We start from the raw sequence: 17,374 nt of genomic DNA, 5'->3' as shown, positions 1-17,374 counted from the left end.
ACCATAGCCACTAAGCAACCACGGCGGGTGCAGCGGGAATGTCAAGTTGTTCTCGCGTTTAGGACGTGCCTTCGAGTTACGAAGCCCCTTGATTCCTTTCGTTTATTTCCTTGTTCACTTCTTTTTTAAAGCAAGCGAATATTTGCTTCCTTGCTTCCTTCTCTTCTTTCATGCGTTAGCATTAGGAGTGTCAAAGTGGGAAAGAAAAGTGTACGCGTGTGAAGTGTGAGAATCCGGTCACGTGGTAGAGGTAGAGAGGGCATGGGAGAGCTTACAGAAGGAGCGAACGTTGTGTACAAGGGTTCTGCAAAAGCTGTATTTCTATATTACTAATTTTTTTAGATTTATGTGTATCATCCGTTTTGTACTCTTTAGATGTACTATCAGATGCAGTTCACAGAACTGTGACATCATTTTTCCTTGCGGAGTTAGAAAGTTGTAAACATGATAGTTTCGTTTTCTGAAAATTTTCTATTTTTGCCAACTTTTACTAAAAAATTGACGATTTAAATCAGAGATTGAAAGCCAACAGTCGCTAGATTTTAAGCTTTTCTTTTAAATGCAATAGGCCTCGTCAAATTTGGTGCAGTGATGCAGTGCAGATGGGAGCACCCGAGCTAAAGCTTCCCCTTAATGATCTACCAGCGGGTAGATATGCCTATATGCCGCCGACAAGCTTCGCGTCCGCATCGGGTAGCGTCCAAATCCGCTCCCCAGCTGCAGTTACTGCCGAGTAACAAAGGCAGACTACGAAGCCTATGCTCTTGCAGGTTGCATGCGCCGGACGTGATTATACGCTGCCGGAAATACGTTACGATAGCCATGTTTAAGGCGATGCGTGGGACGTGCATGATTTTTGTTTTAGCGCTGTAACTTCATCCAGCAGACGGAGGGCATTTTCTTTTCTTTAACGCGAGTGCACGGAACTAAATGTTCGTCTTTCAAACCCCTGTCGGCGCCATCTTTCTTCTTATCGGACCTGCTTATCCTTGCACAGCCTCGGAGATCGGGCGGTGCGATCCCGGAGGCCAGGTTTTTTCGTACTCTAACGCGAACAGTGCGAACGAGCAAACGCGGAGCGTGCCACGTCACGCGGGGCGGTGCCACTCACTCCCTCAGGTAGAGCAGCGTGGCGGCGAACCGCTTGCACAGCTCGCAAACCCCTGTCGGCGCCATCTTTCTTCTTCTCGGACCCGCTTAGCCTTCTACAGCCTCCGAGATCGGGCGGCGCGATCTCGGAGGCCATGTTTTTTAACCTAACGCGAACAGTGCGAACGAGCAAACGCGGAGCGTGCCACGTCACGTGGGTCGGTGCCACTCACTCCCTCAGGTAGAGCAGCGTGGCGGCGAACCGCTTGCACAGCTCGCAAACCCCTTTCGGCGCCATCTTTCTTCTTCTCGGACCCGCTCATCTTTCCACAGCCTCCGAGATCGGGCGGTGAAATCTCGGAGGCCATGTTTTTTTTGTACTCTAACGCGAACAGTGCGAACGAGCAAACGCGGCGTGTTGCACGTCACGTGGGTCGGTGCCACTCACTCCCTCAGGTAGAGCAGCGTGGCGGCGAACAGCTTGCACAGCTCGGTGAGCATCACCACCGCGGTGACGTTGTAGTCGTACCGGTCCTGGGAGTTTTTGGTCGCCGTCACCAGGATGCCTGCGACGCGAAAGAGGGCCGTTCTTTTTACACAACTCTATCTGAGGTGCCGCGACGGTGTGTATAATGCACCAGCGTAGGCACCTCGATTTCTCACTCGCCTTACAAGAATGGGTTAAATCGATAATGTCTTGTAGAGTGTTCTTGCATTCTATTTATTTCTTTTACAAGTACTGCCAGCCTTGTCACCAGACCTTAGGCAGGAGTGGGCATTTGGAACAAAAGACAAGTATGAAATAAGATCAAACAAGATAGCAGACACTGAACAAGAATCTGCATAACAAACAGCATAACAGGAACCTTTTCACAATCATGATTTGACGGGTAGAGACGATGGATGAACGCTATGGTTTATTCACAAATTGCAGAAGGAAAGGATGAAACCGTTGGACAGTCAACAGTTGTGGCAGGCAATGCGTCCCATTCGGAAATCGTGCACGGGAGAAAGAAAACTTTAAATGCGTTGATCCCGCTGGAAAAATGTCTCACCTTTTTGTTGTGATAAGGGCGCGACATAATATGTAATGTTTTATATATTCCTAATTGACTGTTATAGAGTGAGAAGAAAAATTTCATTCTTTACAAGCTTACAAAACCGTTATTTTGATATTCACACGGATAAGTTTCCTCCTCTGTTTCCACAGTCTTCAATAAAATTTTATCAAAAATCCACAGATTTTCAGCATACTCTCCTCAGCGTTGAGACAGTTCGAGCATATAATCGCTTTCCGAGTCGGTTAATATTAACGACGAATTTTTTTACTGCATATTGCAGTGGTCAAAAGGCGAGGGCCAGATCTCCACGTGCATGGAGAAAGTAACCATCCCTTCGGTTTTCTTGTCGTGAAAACGGCGTTACTTATCGCTCAAAGACAAAGATGAAAGCGAGCCATCATGAGAAAGGCTGGCATTTTGCTGTTACCTCGGTAGATGTGTTACCCGAAGCGCACTTCACGGGCGCTTTGCCTCGTCTGTGACGACACATAGCGAACAGCCAAGTAGCTTTACCAGCCCATATCGGAAAGCGCAGCATGTACTGCAACACGAGTCGGATATAACGGAGAGTATAGAAGTGCTAAGCTCGGATATAGCGAAGCATATAAAAATACCGAAAAGTCTGCAAAGCCATGGGCAGATTTTACGCAGTGGCCTGACAGAACCGCAACACTTCCCAAGGGTGTCAGAACAAACTTATACAGGGTGGTTTTTTTTGGCTGCATCAAATTTTTTAATGATTGCCTACATGGCAGATATCACAATTCTAACCCTTGATCGAAGTTACTCGATGAGGCGGCCATTACTCCTACGAAAAATCAAAATGTTACATTGAATAATTAATGTAATTACGCTAATTAAGTTTCTGGTTAATTACTTCACGCCATATATTTCAATCTACGAATTATAGCCTCTGAGTGCGCTAGCGTATCCACTTGGAACGAATTCTCAGGACAGAACCAGTTCCGAGATGTTAATTTGCAAAGAGTCTTATGAAATGCATTGGCGTTCCAGTTAATTTTTAAAGAAACCGCTGTTTTATGCACCGAAGCACAAAGGTAACTGGAACACCAATGCATTTCGACGGACACATTGACAATTAATATCCCGGAACTGGTGCTGTCCAGAGAAGTCGTTCCAAGTGGATGCGCCCTGCTCACCCCACATCTCAGCTGTTTTTATGCATGAGCTGCTCAAGAGCTGGTTTACACTTACATCGGCTGTATGTATGTATGTATGTATGTATGTATGTATGTATGTATGTATGTATGTATGTATGTATGTATGTATGTATGTATGTATGTATGTATGTATGTACAGCTAATGTTTAGCAAAAAAATAAAGAAAACTATTGTTTAATTTATCGACATCAACACTGTATATTGTATCAAACACTTTTACTCCGTGAAGTAGAACAAACGGAGTTATACCGGCTTGTATACATGACCACGTGTTTCCCCTAAAAGTGGGCGACCATGTATGTATGCATGTATGTATGTATGTATGTATGTATGTATGTATGTATGTATGTATGTATGTATGTATGTATGTATGTATGTACGGATGGATGGATGGATGGATGGATGGATGGATGGATGGATGGATGGATGTATGTATGGAATTCTTATGGCCAGGCGAGGAGGGTCCTAACCCAGCTCCCATAAATTTGGTAAAAAAATGTATAATGTATGGTCAGTATGGTACTCGCATACTGTTGCGAGTGCACTTAATTGTTAACCGCGCCCAAACACACGGTGAATTCTTCCTGTTGGCTACATAAGCGAAAGTTATATTTTATTGCGACATCAATTACATACGCATTCCAGACGCATTTCTGCCGTCAGCGACGCCGTGAGGTTCCGTATAAAGTCCAAAAGCGATAAAATGGTCGCCGCGTGCGGCCGTATGCCGTACGCGCGAGCGAAAGCTTGCGAGTGTGGACCGGCGATCGCGGCTCAAATCTCGCGCACGCAACGGCGGAAAGCGGGGAGGATGCGCGCCGCCTTCCGTCGCGCGCAAGCCTTCGGGGGAGGGGAGGGAGGGAGGGCGGAGTCACGTTCTAATACGGGCGGCTGCGCGCATCCGGCCTGGCCGCTGTATCTTGAAAGCCATCTGCGACGGGTACCGAGTCCGCGCTGCGCCTTGTTTTCGCGACTTAGTTCGCGTTGGTGCGACCGGCCGCGCGAAGGTCAACGCGATCGCTGCTGCTGCCGAGCACCTCTCTGTATATATAGCCCAATAGATGCTTTCCACTACCGCCACCGCGTTTCCTCACTGCAGCGTTTTGACAGCGAGTTTCCGCGGTCATCGAGTGAGATATGTTCACGTTCGCCTGCGGTCATCGAGCGAGATGTGTTCACGTTTGCTTGCGCGCGCGTGACACCGTGCTTGTAAATTTAGTTAGTTTGCATCATCATCATCATCATCATCATCATCATCCTGGTTACGCCCACTGCAGGGCTAAGGCCTCTCCCATACTTCACCGACTACCCCGGTCATGTGCTAATTGTGACCCTGTTGTCCCTGCAAACTTCTGAATCTCATCCGCCCACCTAACTTTCTGCCGCCCCTCGCTACGCTTGCCTTCTCTTGGAATCCAGTCCATGACCCTTAATGACCATCGGTTATCTTCCCTCCTCATTACATGTCCTGCCCATGCCCATTTCTTTTTCTTGATTCCAAATAAGATGTCAATGACTCACGTTTGTTCCCTCACCCAATCTGCTCTTTTCTTACTCCTTAACCATATAAAGCATATAAGTTTAAAGTTTATGCGGCCGATAAGACTATACTATCTTTACATCGTACAGCTGTCTACTACAACAGATTGCTATGTTTACTATGAAGGTTACTATGTTACGTAGGTTACTATGAAGCTGTCCACTAATTTGTTATCGCAATTGATGCTTCGCCTTTCGCGCGATACTGCAGCTTCTTTCCTCCTCCCTCCGCCCCCCCCCCCTTTCACGCCATCAGCGAAAGCCCAGCTGAACAGATAGAAAACTAACCGCGCGACCTACGCGATGCCGCGCCCACCTACGTCCGCAGTTCGCCCCCATCAACACGCGCGTGCAGCACAGATAACGATTTCGAACAGCGCACGCGGCCACGTGGTTATCTCATACTTTGTCCTTCTCTTTTCTCCGCACGCTCTGAACAGGGAAGGACGCACTTCGGCTCGGCACTCCCCATATCGTGGCACGATCACAGTCGAAGCGATCGCGCGACCGGCGAGATAACACGCGCGTGCACACACAAGACAGTCGCGCGGTTTCACACAGCCGAAAGTATATACGGTGCGATTGCCACACACAGAGGCAAGAAAAATGACGAGTGAGCGCCACGCGACAATCTTGGAGCCTATACAGTGCTTAAATAGAAAGCATGGGAAAAGCTCGTGGGGGAAATAGGCCTTCGCCACGTGATACGTAAGCGGCGATTTCAAGCCTCTGAGTATACGGGAAAAAAAAATTAAATTATGGGGTTTTACGTGCGAAAACCACTTTCTGATTACGAGGCACGCCGTAGTGGAGGACTCCGGAAACTTCGACCACAAGGGCTTCTTTAACGTGCACCTAAATCTAAGTACCATGGGTGTTTTGGCATATCGCTCCCATCGAAATGCGGCCGCCGTGGCCGGGATGAGCATACGGAGAGTACGGGAGATGGCAGAGAGGGTAACGGGGGGGGGGGGGAGGGGAAGGGGGGGGGTCGATCCCGCGGAAGAAGTAATGAATCAGGAGAGAGCCTTGCGCAACAAGAGTGAAGCCAAACGTACATCGGCAGTATCTGCCTCAGACGTCATAGCACGTCACAGTGCGCGGTAGGTTTTAATGCTCAGAGCGGGAGTGAGCGTAAATTAAAAATTAAAAAAAAATGAAGGTACCCACGAAATGGCTTATATAAAACATACCATGCATGGCTGACCACGTATGCCCGGCTCTTTTCTGTGTAACAACATAAAAAAATTAAGTTCCAATATATAAAACAGCACACCTACAATGTCGACTCACAGGCATCGTCTATATAGCACACCAATCGGTCAATCAATGGATCACTGAATTATATTTGACTGATTATTTGATTTTAGGCTATTTTCTTTTATTCTTTTTTGCCACACAGTATGCGGCAGGCACCGACTTCTTGGCAAATGCTTCAGAATGGGCACTTCCCGCTACGTATACGATTCGTACATGCAAAACATGAACGTATATAATGTCCGCTCACACGCGCCTCCCGAAGCACATAGATCTCTTTATGGAAGAATTAATTATATTGCGCAAATTCTTCGATTTACTGTCTTTGATTTAGCCATTGGGTATACGTAACCCTGCAAGGGTGCCCCTTGTTCTTTTCTTCTTTTTTTGCCTTTCCGTGAGAATGGTTGTGTCCCACGTGTGACGTAAGAGACACAGAATCCCTAAATGCAGCTCGATGGGTGACGTCGTAGTTTTCTGCGCATACGTCCGCCGTCGGCAAATTGTACGCGCACCTCCGTTAGCTGTAAAGCATTTCAATAACCGCTGTATACACTTAAGCTTGCCTTCACATATTTTCTTCCGTCACCATGCGCGAGAGCACCCACGCGTACTGCACGGAACAAACGCGGAGTTTATCGCCGGCGTCATGGGGCGCGGCCGCGTTTCACAAGACAACAGCTGTGCCAATCGAGAAAGTTGCGTGCACAACCATATGGCACAACGAGAGAGAGAGAGAGAGAGAGAAAAGCGGCCAGCTGAAGTGTTTCGCGCAAACGCACACCTTCCCGAACAATGACCGCACGGACACAAAAGAAAGTCCGCTTTATAAGCGCGTTTGCAGCTGTATTTCATTAATTTGCAGGCTCCGTCCGCAAACTGTATAGCCACGTTTAACGGAAAGCAAGCCCGACTTTCCAATTCTCTGCGTCGAGGCATCCAAGGTGACGTGAGCTGGAGTAATTACCGTAGCTCGCCTTCACGTGCGGAGTATAAGTTAAACCGCGACGTCGTCGTCGCACGACTCGCGGGCAGCTGTGACGCACATGTGTGAGCCGAATTCGGAGTGCGAGCGGAGGTGGTAAAACTTCAGAAAATATTGCAAACGCCCTCCCGCCCCAACCCATCCACCCCCCAAAAATAAAACAAAGAAAAGAAAAAGAAAGGAAATAATTTGCTCATTGCAAGAAAAAAAGTTCCCTGCAGAAGACATCGACCCTGGAAAAAGAAAAAGTGAAGAAGGCACGCAACACACCACTGGGTCCATTCCACGCGAAACGTCCCAGACCCCAAAAGTGACCATCGCCGATTCTTTCGGGCAAAAAAATGGCATAGCTAAGTATTTTTCTTGGTAAAAAAGAAAACAACTGTTTGGCGGCGTAAGCACTTTTTGAAGTTTCCGCGAAGAAGCAAAAGGTGGTTTGAGGCCCTGTCCCGCATACAAGCATCACAGCTTCTGCGGGCATGGTCTCGCACATTTATCGAAAAAAGAAATTTTAATAAATCACGATAAATATACATATCTCACTATCTCTTAATATTTGTCAGGCCTCTCTAAATGTGAACACATCCCGAGATTTTCCGGGTTCCGACGGCGTAGGATTGTCCATCTTGTTTTGACGAACACGTTTCACGTTCTTGGTCAAAACAATACGAGGCAGCGACCATCGTGGCATCTCGAATAGCATACAAGGTGCCCCACGTAGCTTTGGCCAAACATTAAAGGTATGCAAATGCACACGTAGGCGGACAAAACCGAGGTAACGTTGTTTGCCGTCGCTTGGAGATACTCAGGTTATTTTTTTTTTTTGCATTCCGTCTAATTGCATAAATTAGTCTTAATCAGTTATTCAACTTCTCGAACATTATAAGTAGATGAAAAAGGTGAATGAGAAAATTGTAGAGCAACGTCAAAAACTCCCGATACTGCTTTCTGTTTCGCAATGCGTTCTACATTAAGGTGATTTTCCCGAGCGTGAAGGAAGTCCGCGAATACACGCAAAATTGCCGCGCGACTGGCCGCTCGAGGCACTTTCGTGACGTGATTGTCATGAATAACATAAATAACAGGGCGATGGCGTCGAGGTCGTTTGACTGGATATGCATCAGGATGTGTGTGGCGAGGCATGCGTGCATGACATGACAAAAATGACACTGGACATGACATGCCCATGTACGTCTTATCATAATGGTGATGTAATGACGTACATGAAATGTCATGAAATTCATGGCATTCATGTCGTGACACGCATGCCATCATGTGATTACATTCATGTCAGGTCATGCGCGCATGTGGTGACATTCATATCCAGATATACATAAATCTATTTAAAGAAACGACCACTACGGCATCATGTCATTCATACCATTTATGTCATGACAAATACGTAACGTTAGTGGTGTCATACGTCATTCATGTTATGCATGCATGTCACGCCTCCCCATGCCTATTTTGTTACAAACCCAGTTGGAGAAACGACCACGACGCCATCACGCCGTAGGTAGCTGCATGGATAGATAGATATATATACACTCAAAGCGCTTGAAGTTCGGGAAGAATGCTTCTCATTAAAAGAAGAGCTGCTTTTTCCCGCGAGTTCATTTTCCCGCCGTTTATATACGTATCTATATACGCGTGACTGCTTGACGTACGAGAGCTGTCGGTCTGGCTTTTGCATAAATATACGCGCTTGGCACGTGACTGCCGCAGCCAGATGTTCGCGCGACATTTTCGAGTCACGTCTAGAGGGGGGAGACTGGACACAGGTGGGGGTGTACACACACACAGCCACGGGTCTCAAAACGCTCGCCGTATACGTGCACCTGTGTGCACTTTTCTCGAGGAAACGAGAACCTCGAAGTAAATTTTAAAATAATTTGGATTTCACGAATTGTGGCGGAGTTAAATTTTGTACTTTCGCGCGACAAAAATCACGCTCTGCATTACGAGGTATACGCCGTGTACGGTGACGGGGCTCCGGATTTAACACGTGCGCACAATAACTGAGGATATATATATACAACGTGCGCCTAAATTTAAATAACGCGCGAGTTTGCACTTCGATCGCATCAATCGAATTAAGGCGGGCTCCGCGATAAAACACGAGCGCAGTGTATATACATACATATATAGACACTTCTTTCCCCACTTTGACACTCCTTTATAACGCATATAAAAGGAACACTCGGATCTTGCGAAGCACTCTATTGGTGTTCAAGCCCTCACCCAAGAAGCTATACACTAAAGATATCTCAAAGTAGTACCTCTGTAGCGCGTTTGGTATAGTGAACTGGATTTCAACCTGCGGCCCTCTTATACTGTGAGCGACGTGTTCACATGTTAGAAGTATATACACAGCGGATAAAACTCGCAGTGCCTAGGAGTCAGCGATGCAAGAAGAAGGTGTATACCAATACTTATAGTTTCTAGAATTATTCGCTACAGGACACTCGTTGCAACTGCGCGCTATACTAATAAGGTCAGCGCAGCAGCAAAGTAACATCTATTTAGCGAAAAGCTAAATAGAGGTGTGGAACATCCTCTCTTGCGAGCAAGCAAACGCGTTGAAGCGCTTGGCGCGCTTCGATACGCAGTTACACTGGAAGAATACGACGCATAAGAGAGAAAGAGTAAACGTTTATTGTAATAGAGACTGTTTGGTTATGGTGGGTGGAGCCCCTCCTCCAGGGCCCCACTGGTTACAGCGGCTCGCCGGGCCTGGTCAAGGGTCGCCAGTTGGCTTCCCAATTCCACTTCCGCGAGTCGCGCCTCCCACGACCAGTTATGTAGAGTGTTGTCTAGCAGCGGCGAGGTGGCAGCCGCCGGACGTGACGCGCACTGGAATGTTATGTGTACCAATGTCGGTGTTCCTTCGCACCACGGGCATGTGTTGCTGTATTTGTCTGGGTACATTTTGTGTAGCCTGTATAAATGTGGGAAAGTGTTTGTTTGCAGGCGGCGCCAGTCCCGTGCTTGCCTCCTGTCTAGGTCTGGGTGAGCAAACCCCAAGAGTGCAGCACGACATTACGGATCACCATCAGAAGTTTAAACAGTTAGCATACGTAGGGCGTACTGCATGTAACTATGTCTATAGTATATAATATCCATGCCCCTGTCTGTGATTCACTGCAAGTAATATCATTGCTTCGTATAGCAGGCTGCTATTTAATACTAATATACCTCGAATACCACACTTCATTATATGCGCACATGCGTGGTCCATGAGGTAGCCACATCAAGAATGCTTCTTAATATTAGGGGGTTTTACGTGCCAAAACCACTTTCTGGTTATGAAGCACGCCGTAGTGGGGGACCCCGGAAATTTGGACCACCTGGGGCTCTTTAACCGTGCACCTAAATCTAAGTAGACGGGTATTTCGCATTTTGTCCCCCCCCCCCCCCCCCATACCGAAATGCGGCCGCCGTATCAAGAATGCTAGGCTTTACGTAGATGTCAACTGGCGTTGAGTCTGCCAGTTTTTTTTCTTTCTTTCTCTTTTTAGCCTGCGCTATGTTTCATGCTTCGCAGACAACGCGGAAGCTGCAGTACGATCATAGGTAGGTGTCACCGTCTCCGCGACTTTCGCGGTGCACGCAGTTTGACCTGCGAAGCTTTATACGGAAGAACCACACTCTAAACATACATTACAACTACACGCAAGGTCACGTCAAATTTACGTATTATTTGTGGACCCCCGTGCATCCGATACGCGACGCACTATGTTTCGGATCGCGAGCATGTGAGCGCTGTGTCTGTTGGGCGCACAGGCGCGTGTCACTCCGCCCATCTCGTGTCAAGTGTATCTACAGGTTCAAATCTGCGGCTGCTTCCACGTACACGTCACGTTTTGAGATATGTACAACGATACAAGATTTCGTGTTACAACGATTTACATGACGCGTACGCCCGCACCTTCCGTGTGTGTGATGGACTATTTTTCTGATCGCAGGTGCGAGGAGCTGTAGTGTTGGGGATGCCAGCTCTACAGCCTTTGACCGCCCATCGCGCGCTGCCTCGTCTTCTGTTGTATTCGTATTTGCTTGTCTATTGCGTTTTCGCAATGCCAGCAAGCTGCAATCTCCCGACCTGATAACTAAGCATGCCAAGGCAAAACTAAGCCTATCAAGTATACGTGCATATATAACTAATAGCCAACCTTCCGCCATTTTATCTTCGCGAACAGACATTGCAAATGAGTTCCTTGGAAGTAGCTGCCAGTGGATTCCCCATCAGTTGCTTGATTAATGGCCAGGACGCTCGCCAAGCCCGTGAACGGTGTGCTGGTTAATTACGAAGGAACCTGTGGACACATGCCATTCGTCTGCAATCGCGAAGCCGTCTACGAGTCTCCCAAAGGTATGCCGATGGGTTGAGCGAGTAAACAACGAACATTACAGCCAGTACAGGAAGGTGTGTATATATATATATATATACTTAGAAGCCAACAAAGACACCAAGGACAACATAGGAGAAATTAGTTTTACTTACTAATTGAGTTCACAGTTCGGTCCATGACTTGCCAAGTCTCGAAATAACTTACGCTGGGGTTCATAATCTGTTGCTAAAGATTGACACAACTAAAAGCGTGGGACATGACACCATACCTAACATGTTCCTAAATCGGCATCCAGAATGGAATGCCCGTTATCTTACAATAATTTTCAAGAAATCATTGGACACGTCATCAGTTCCCCAAGCACGGAAAATCGCCAACGTTGTTCCAGTATTTAAATCTGGTGATAAACAACTAATATCTAACTACAGACCGATATCGCTAGTTTCCTCTTGCTGCAAGCTTCTTGAACACATTATTTATAAGCACATAGTTCAATATTTAACTTTTCGCAATCTCCTCTCACGATACCAGCACAGTTTTCGAAACGGTTTTTCCCATGTCACGCATCTAATTGAATTTACGCACGACATAGCTTCTGCCCTCAATAATCACGATCAAAGTGATGACATTTTTATTGATTATTCGAAAGCATTTGACATGGACTGTCATAAATTCTGTGCAAATTGCGTGCAATATTTAATGGGACTAAATTCCTTGACTGGATCACAGATTACTTACACTTGCGTTCTCAATTCGTCACTTTCAACCATGCTCACGCATCACCAGTCGAAGTTACATCAGGCGTGACTCAGGGCTCGGACATCTATTATTCGTAATTTACATTAATGACGTAGTAAATGTAATTAACAACGCCGCCGCCATATTGCGCCTATATGCTGACAATTGAGTCCTTTACCGCACTGTTACTAACACTCACGATCAACAGGAACAAGGTTTTTTCATCGTTCTGGGAATGGAGTAATGCGTAGCAAATGAAAATTAACTTAAATGAAACAGTCGCAACATCCTTTGGTAACAAAAAAGAAGGCATGCATTTTTCTTACAACATTAATGGCAACCACTTGTCTCGTGTTAGCGACTTCAAATACCTGGGTGTTATTTGTTCACATAATTAAAATGGCACGCTCACATTAACCACATCCCTGAAAAAGCGCTTAGGAAACTTGGCTACCTTAAATGTGCTTCAAAAATGCAAGAAAAGAATGTAAACTACAGCTGTTTACAAATCACTAGTTCGCCCGATACTAGAATACGCCTAAACTGTTTGGTTCACTACACGCGTGACGTTGACCACTTGGAATCAATTAAAAAAAGCAATCAGACTCATCTATGGTCGTTATGATCGCACCTTTTCACCTTCATCACACGCCCACATATAGACGCATAGAACATAGACGCATCTCAAACGTAGACGCATACATGAACGTATCATTTTGCTTCATAAGATTATCCACAAGTCATCCGGCATTCAGGCACCCATCTCTTTTGTATCTTCGAGTGCACGTTCAACTAGACAGAGCCATCCGCTAAACATTGTTCCTTGTAGGCCACATATTGACTGTTTTAAATTTTCTTTCTTTCCGCTCACAACTGAAATCTGGAAAAGTTTGGATGGTTCGCTACGCGCATTGCCATTTGAAGAGATTGTTGAGCCACTGCCTAGTCATATTACCTGTTGACTTGTTCTTTTCTAGTGTCATTTCTTTTGTATATACTAAAATCTGTACACGCTCCTGCTATATGACCCCTAATCATATACCCTGTTGATTTGTTCTTTTCTACAATGTACTAAAATCTTTACCCACTCCTGCTATGTCTCGAAATAAAGACAGCAGTATTTGTAAGTAAAATTAAAGAAATGATAAATTAATGGGAATGAAAGCGGATGAAAAAACAACTTGCCACAGGTGAGAACGATCACACGTCTTCGCATTACACGTGCGGTGCTCCAGCTACCGCGGCGCCGTTTTCCCATCCATGTCTTGGAGCATTTATGTATTAATACTAGAACTAACCTTGGGAGTGCTCAATTCACTCAGTAAGTACAACTAATTTCCCCTATGTTGTCCTTCGTGTCCTTGTTTGTTGCCTCCTAATGATATGATTAATAAAAAAATCGCGTCCCTCGGTTAACCCCTTTCTTCTCGTCCCCCCCCCCTATATATATATATATATATATATATATATATATATATATATATATATATATATATATATATATATATATATATATATATATATGTATACATATATCAATCCATCAACTTACATATTTGCGGGCACCAGCTCTATCCCTGGGACTGTTAGCCAGCGCCACCCAGAGCCTTGGCTTCATTGCCTGCTGGGTTTACATGGTCATGACATACATATACATATACACTCGCATACTAATCTTCATACATATTTGCGAACGCATCCAATCCTCGTCATTTCTGTCTAAAGCAATGGTACTTTGTTTTAAGGTTCGAGATATACAGTACTGCTAAGGCTCAAGGACTGCCATGCGAATCTGCAAACCACATATTCCTTACTCAATTACTGAGCATCGTGCATATAAATCTAGAGACTGCTATGCGTTTGTGCATGCTTTCTCTAAAGCACACAAGGCTGCACAAGTACTGTACGTGAATCATCTGGGTCCTGCATTTTATGCATAGAATGATTGCATTAGTGCACTATCACTTTTTTCCCAATAAACAGTATCACTACGTACCTTTACTCTGCGTCCGAAATTCATGCAACGACTACATATCATTTATCTCAGTGCATTCATTGATTACCAGCATAAAGATTTGTGCATGCAACACATGTCTGTTTTTTACGATCATTTTTGCCATGTGCAAAGAAGCAAAGGGCAACTTCCCGCCGAAATAACGCGAATTTTTGAAAAGGAAAAGTGAGATAACATTGTATAACAGCAAGCATTTGTAAAAACTATAACATTGATTATTTGCATGCTACTTACATTAAGCTGTGTTGTAACGCTGTATTTAACAAATACAGCGTTATCGTATTTATTTATCGCACTTCTGCTCCAGTTTCATGTTCGACTGCAAGCAGTTGACGTCTTCAAATAGTCGAGAAATGTTCGTATTTACGAATAGTGACTACTGGATTCGAATACTGAATCGAGAAGGACGCTACTCGATTAGTTATTCTGCAAGCCCCATAATTATTCTTCTAATCGCTGCCTAACTGCCCACATGCTGACCCTATGTTAATAGTATGGGAGCGCGAATAGTGCCAGAAGCGAAACGAATAGTTTTCGAATAATGAACAGCCGTTGTCACAATTAATATAAAACGATGTTCACATCCTAGCATGCTTAAAGCTGGCAAGATTGTGTCATTACGTAGTACATTATGAATCATTGCTTATGAAAAGCACGAATGGAGCCTTAAGAGCAACAAGCAGTTTCTTTGCATGAACAAGCCTGTAAAGTGTGGTTACCTAAGCGACGTAGCCAGCTCCACCACGCAAGTTACCATATTTTGTGTATACTATGCCGGGGGGGGGGGGAGATGAAAGCTTACCGGACTTTTGTTCCAATTTTATGTTTAATTGGGCGCAGCTGACGTTTTGAAACATTCAAAAAGTATTCGAAAAAGAAGTATTCGCAATTACAAATGACGATTGTATTCGATTCGAAGACCAAATCGAATAAGACACCATCCAATTCGTTATTCGGACGTTTCCGAATATTCGAACACCCCTAATTAATAAGTATCCACGTTATGCGTTTATCGGCACCTTTATTTCTTTCTTTTATTCGATAACGTACGCGCGTAGAAAAAAGCGTTGAAGCCCAATACTAGGCGAGCGCCCATACAGCTTCTACACATGCCTCTTGTCAATTTACCCAACCGCTTCAGGCAAAAGTGATTACCGAAATTACGACCCTTGGTTGCCACTCACAACGCACGAATGCCCGGAATTCTGCTTCTTCGTACACGGAACGAAATGAGTACGTTACTTATGCAAGGGCCTTATCCAACGTGTGCAGGGCGGCAAAACATTTGGCACACTGCCTACCAGCTTATTCGATAAGCACGCTCTGCCGCGATCGATGTAGTAACAATAATACAATAACGCGTGCTCGTGCCAAAGCGTGTTATCAACGACGAAGCGAATCGCACGCACCGGACTTCCGCGTCTGAACGCGGAAATATATGTCTAGCGTCTTTATGCCGGCAGGAAACGGATCCTTAACAACGTCTGCCTCGAGTAAAATGGAATAACGAGAACCAAAGGCGCGCTCCCCGAAGTAAGATTGCGGGTTTCCCAATGAGACAGATTCGAACGCCGCGCTGTACTTCAAATGGCCGAATCCAGCTCCAAGATGACGGCCAAAATGTAGTTGCAGGAACGGTACGCCAAAAGTATGTGTCTGCCTGTAACAGTTCGATACGTTGATCGCTTTGGGTGGCGCCGTATTCCTGCACTGAATACAATCGAAATACAGCCGCGCAATACGAGCGGCACCGGCACGGGAATTTACACGCTAATTCACAATGTTTCCAACTCGATCCGTTCCAGCGAAGTCAGATCCGAAACTAAACGACGCCTGCGAATACGCTTCACACGCAGCTAAACCATCCCACAGCAACACCTGAAAGGTAACGATACGAACACAGGAAAAGCTACGCTCGTTGACAGCTGACAAAACGCTGCATGCAGACGACACGATCGACTCTGTGCAGACTTCCCAGTCTCAGCTGAGACGCGGGCCAACGCCGCTTTTCCGTGCTTCGCACACAGCGCAAAGCAAAACAGCGATCAGCGAATATGAAATAGGCAAAGCGTGGCCACTTAAGCTGTCGGGACTGGGGCCGCACGACTCGAAACTACATCCGTACTCGCCTTGGTTGACGAAGAAGCCGATGTACGCCACAAACACGACGGCGCTCAGGCGAGTTGGGAAGAGCTCTCCCAGAAAGCGCTGCTTGGTCGCCGCGTCCATCCTTCGTCGCCCCAACTCGGCACCACGTCGCCCGTGCGGATCCAGCCTGACGACGAAGGCAACGCCGCTGTGTGTGCAAGCCCTCTGATCACGCAGCGAAATTCAAGCAGACGCGCACCGCCCACACCGCGGGCTCTCCCATCACCGCTCCCATTCACCGTCCGCTACTTCTCTTTCGTTCTCCCTTGCATGATGATGATGATGATAGTGATCTAAAGAAAGGAAAGATGCTCCCTTGCCTTCTTTCGTCACTAGCGCCAGCTCTTGAACGCTGCTAGTTGCAAAACTCTCACCACCCTTCAAATTTCAAATCCCGGAAAAAAATAATACCTTTGTAATCACTCTGCCACCTCCTCAAAAAATTAAAAACACATTTTTCAAGCCTAAACAAATTAAAATTTTAGAACTAACTTTTTCTTTATGCACAGATGGCGCATAAATTTGTGAAACCCTTCAAAAACGGTTAGAAAATGTTTGTTGTTGTGGTACTAATTTTTGTTACTTATATAATAAAAGAAACGCAAGCAGAAACTTGTATATATATTTTTTTCATTTTTACAGAAAAGGGTATAAAATTTTGGTCACGTGCGCTTGATTTAAATTGAAGAATACTGGCCATAACTTACATGGGGCCACAAAATTATAAAACATTGAAAACTAATACTGCAAAGCCCAGAATATTTGAGAGACTAATTTCATTTCTACAAAACCACACTACTTCATTATTTCGTACAATTGCATGTGCTGCCGTGCACCACATTCGGAAGCAGGGTGGGAGCCACAGAATTTCATATTAGTATATCAATATTTATTTAGAAACTCTGTGGTGGGAGCCAACGTTGTGGGAGCGACTAGCTGCAGTGGGAGAGCGACTAGTTGCAGCTTTTTGTAGCCTTTTCATATAATTTATCCACTAGCAGCAGCAACGC

The 17,374-nt window shown here is 45.6% G+C and overlaps 1 protein-coding gene across 2 annotated transcripts in view; it reads right to left on the bottom strand.

Annotated features, from left to right (window-relative positions):
• Positions 1-16,658, bottom strand: part of senju (UDP-galactose transporter senju) — a 37,970-nt gene extending 21,312 nt beyond the window's left edge. Inside the window, exons 1-2 of one of the 2 annotated variants that reach the window (XM_070527555.1) lie at positions 16,346-16,658; positions 1,538-1,655 (exon numbers count right to left, since the gene is read on the bottom strand). In XM_070527555.1, the coding sequence (XP_070383656.1) occupies positions 1,538-1,655; positions 16,346-16,445 (218 nt within the window). In that variant the 5' untranslated portion in view covers positions 16,446-16,658. Of the gene's footprint in view, positions 1-1,111; positions 1,216-1,537; positions 1,656-16,345 lie in introns of those variants that run through there. The other variant, XM_070527556.1, reaches the window with a different exon arrangement.
• Between the last annotated feature and the right edge of the window lie 716 nt (positions 16,659-17,374).

The sequence above is a fragment of the Dermacentor albipictus genome, chromosome 10, assembly GCF_038994185.2.
Source record: "Dermacentor albipictus isolate Rhodes 1998 colony chromosome 10, USDA_Dalb.pri_finalv2, whole genome shotgun sequence".
NCBI lineage: Eukaryota > Metazoa > Arthropoda > Arachnida > Ixodida > Ixodidae > Dermacentor > Dermacentor albipictus.
The sequence above is the reverse complement of the archived record's forward strand: the minus strand, read 5'-3'. Positions and strand labels throughout refer to the sequence as shown.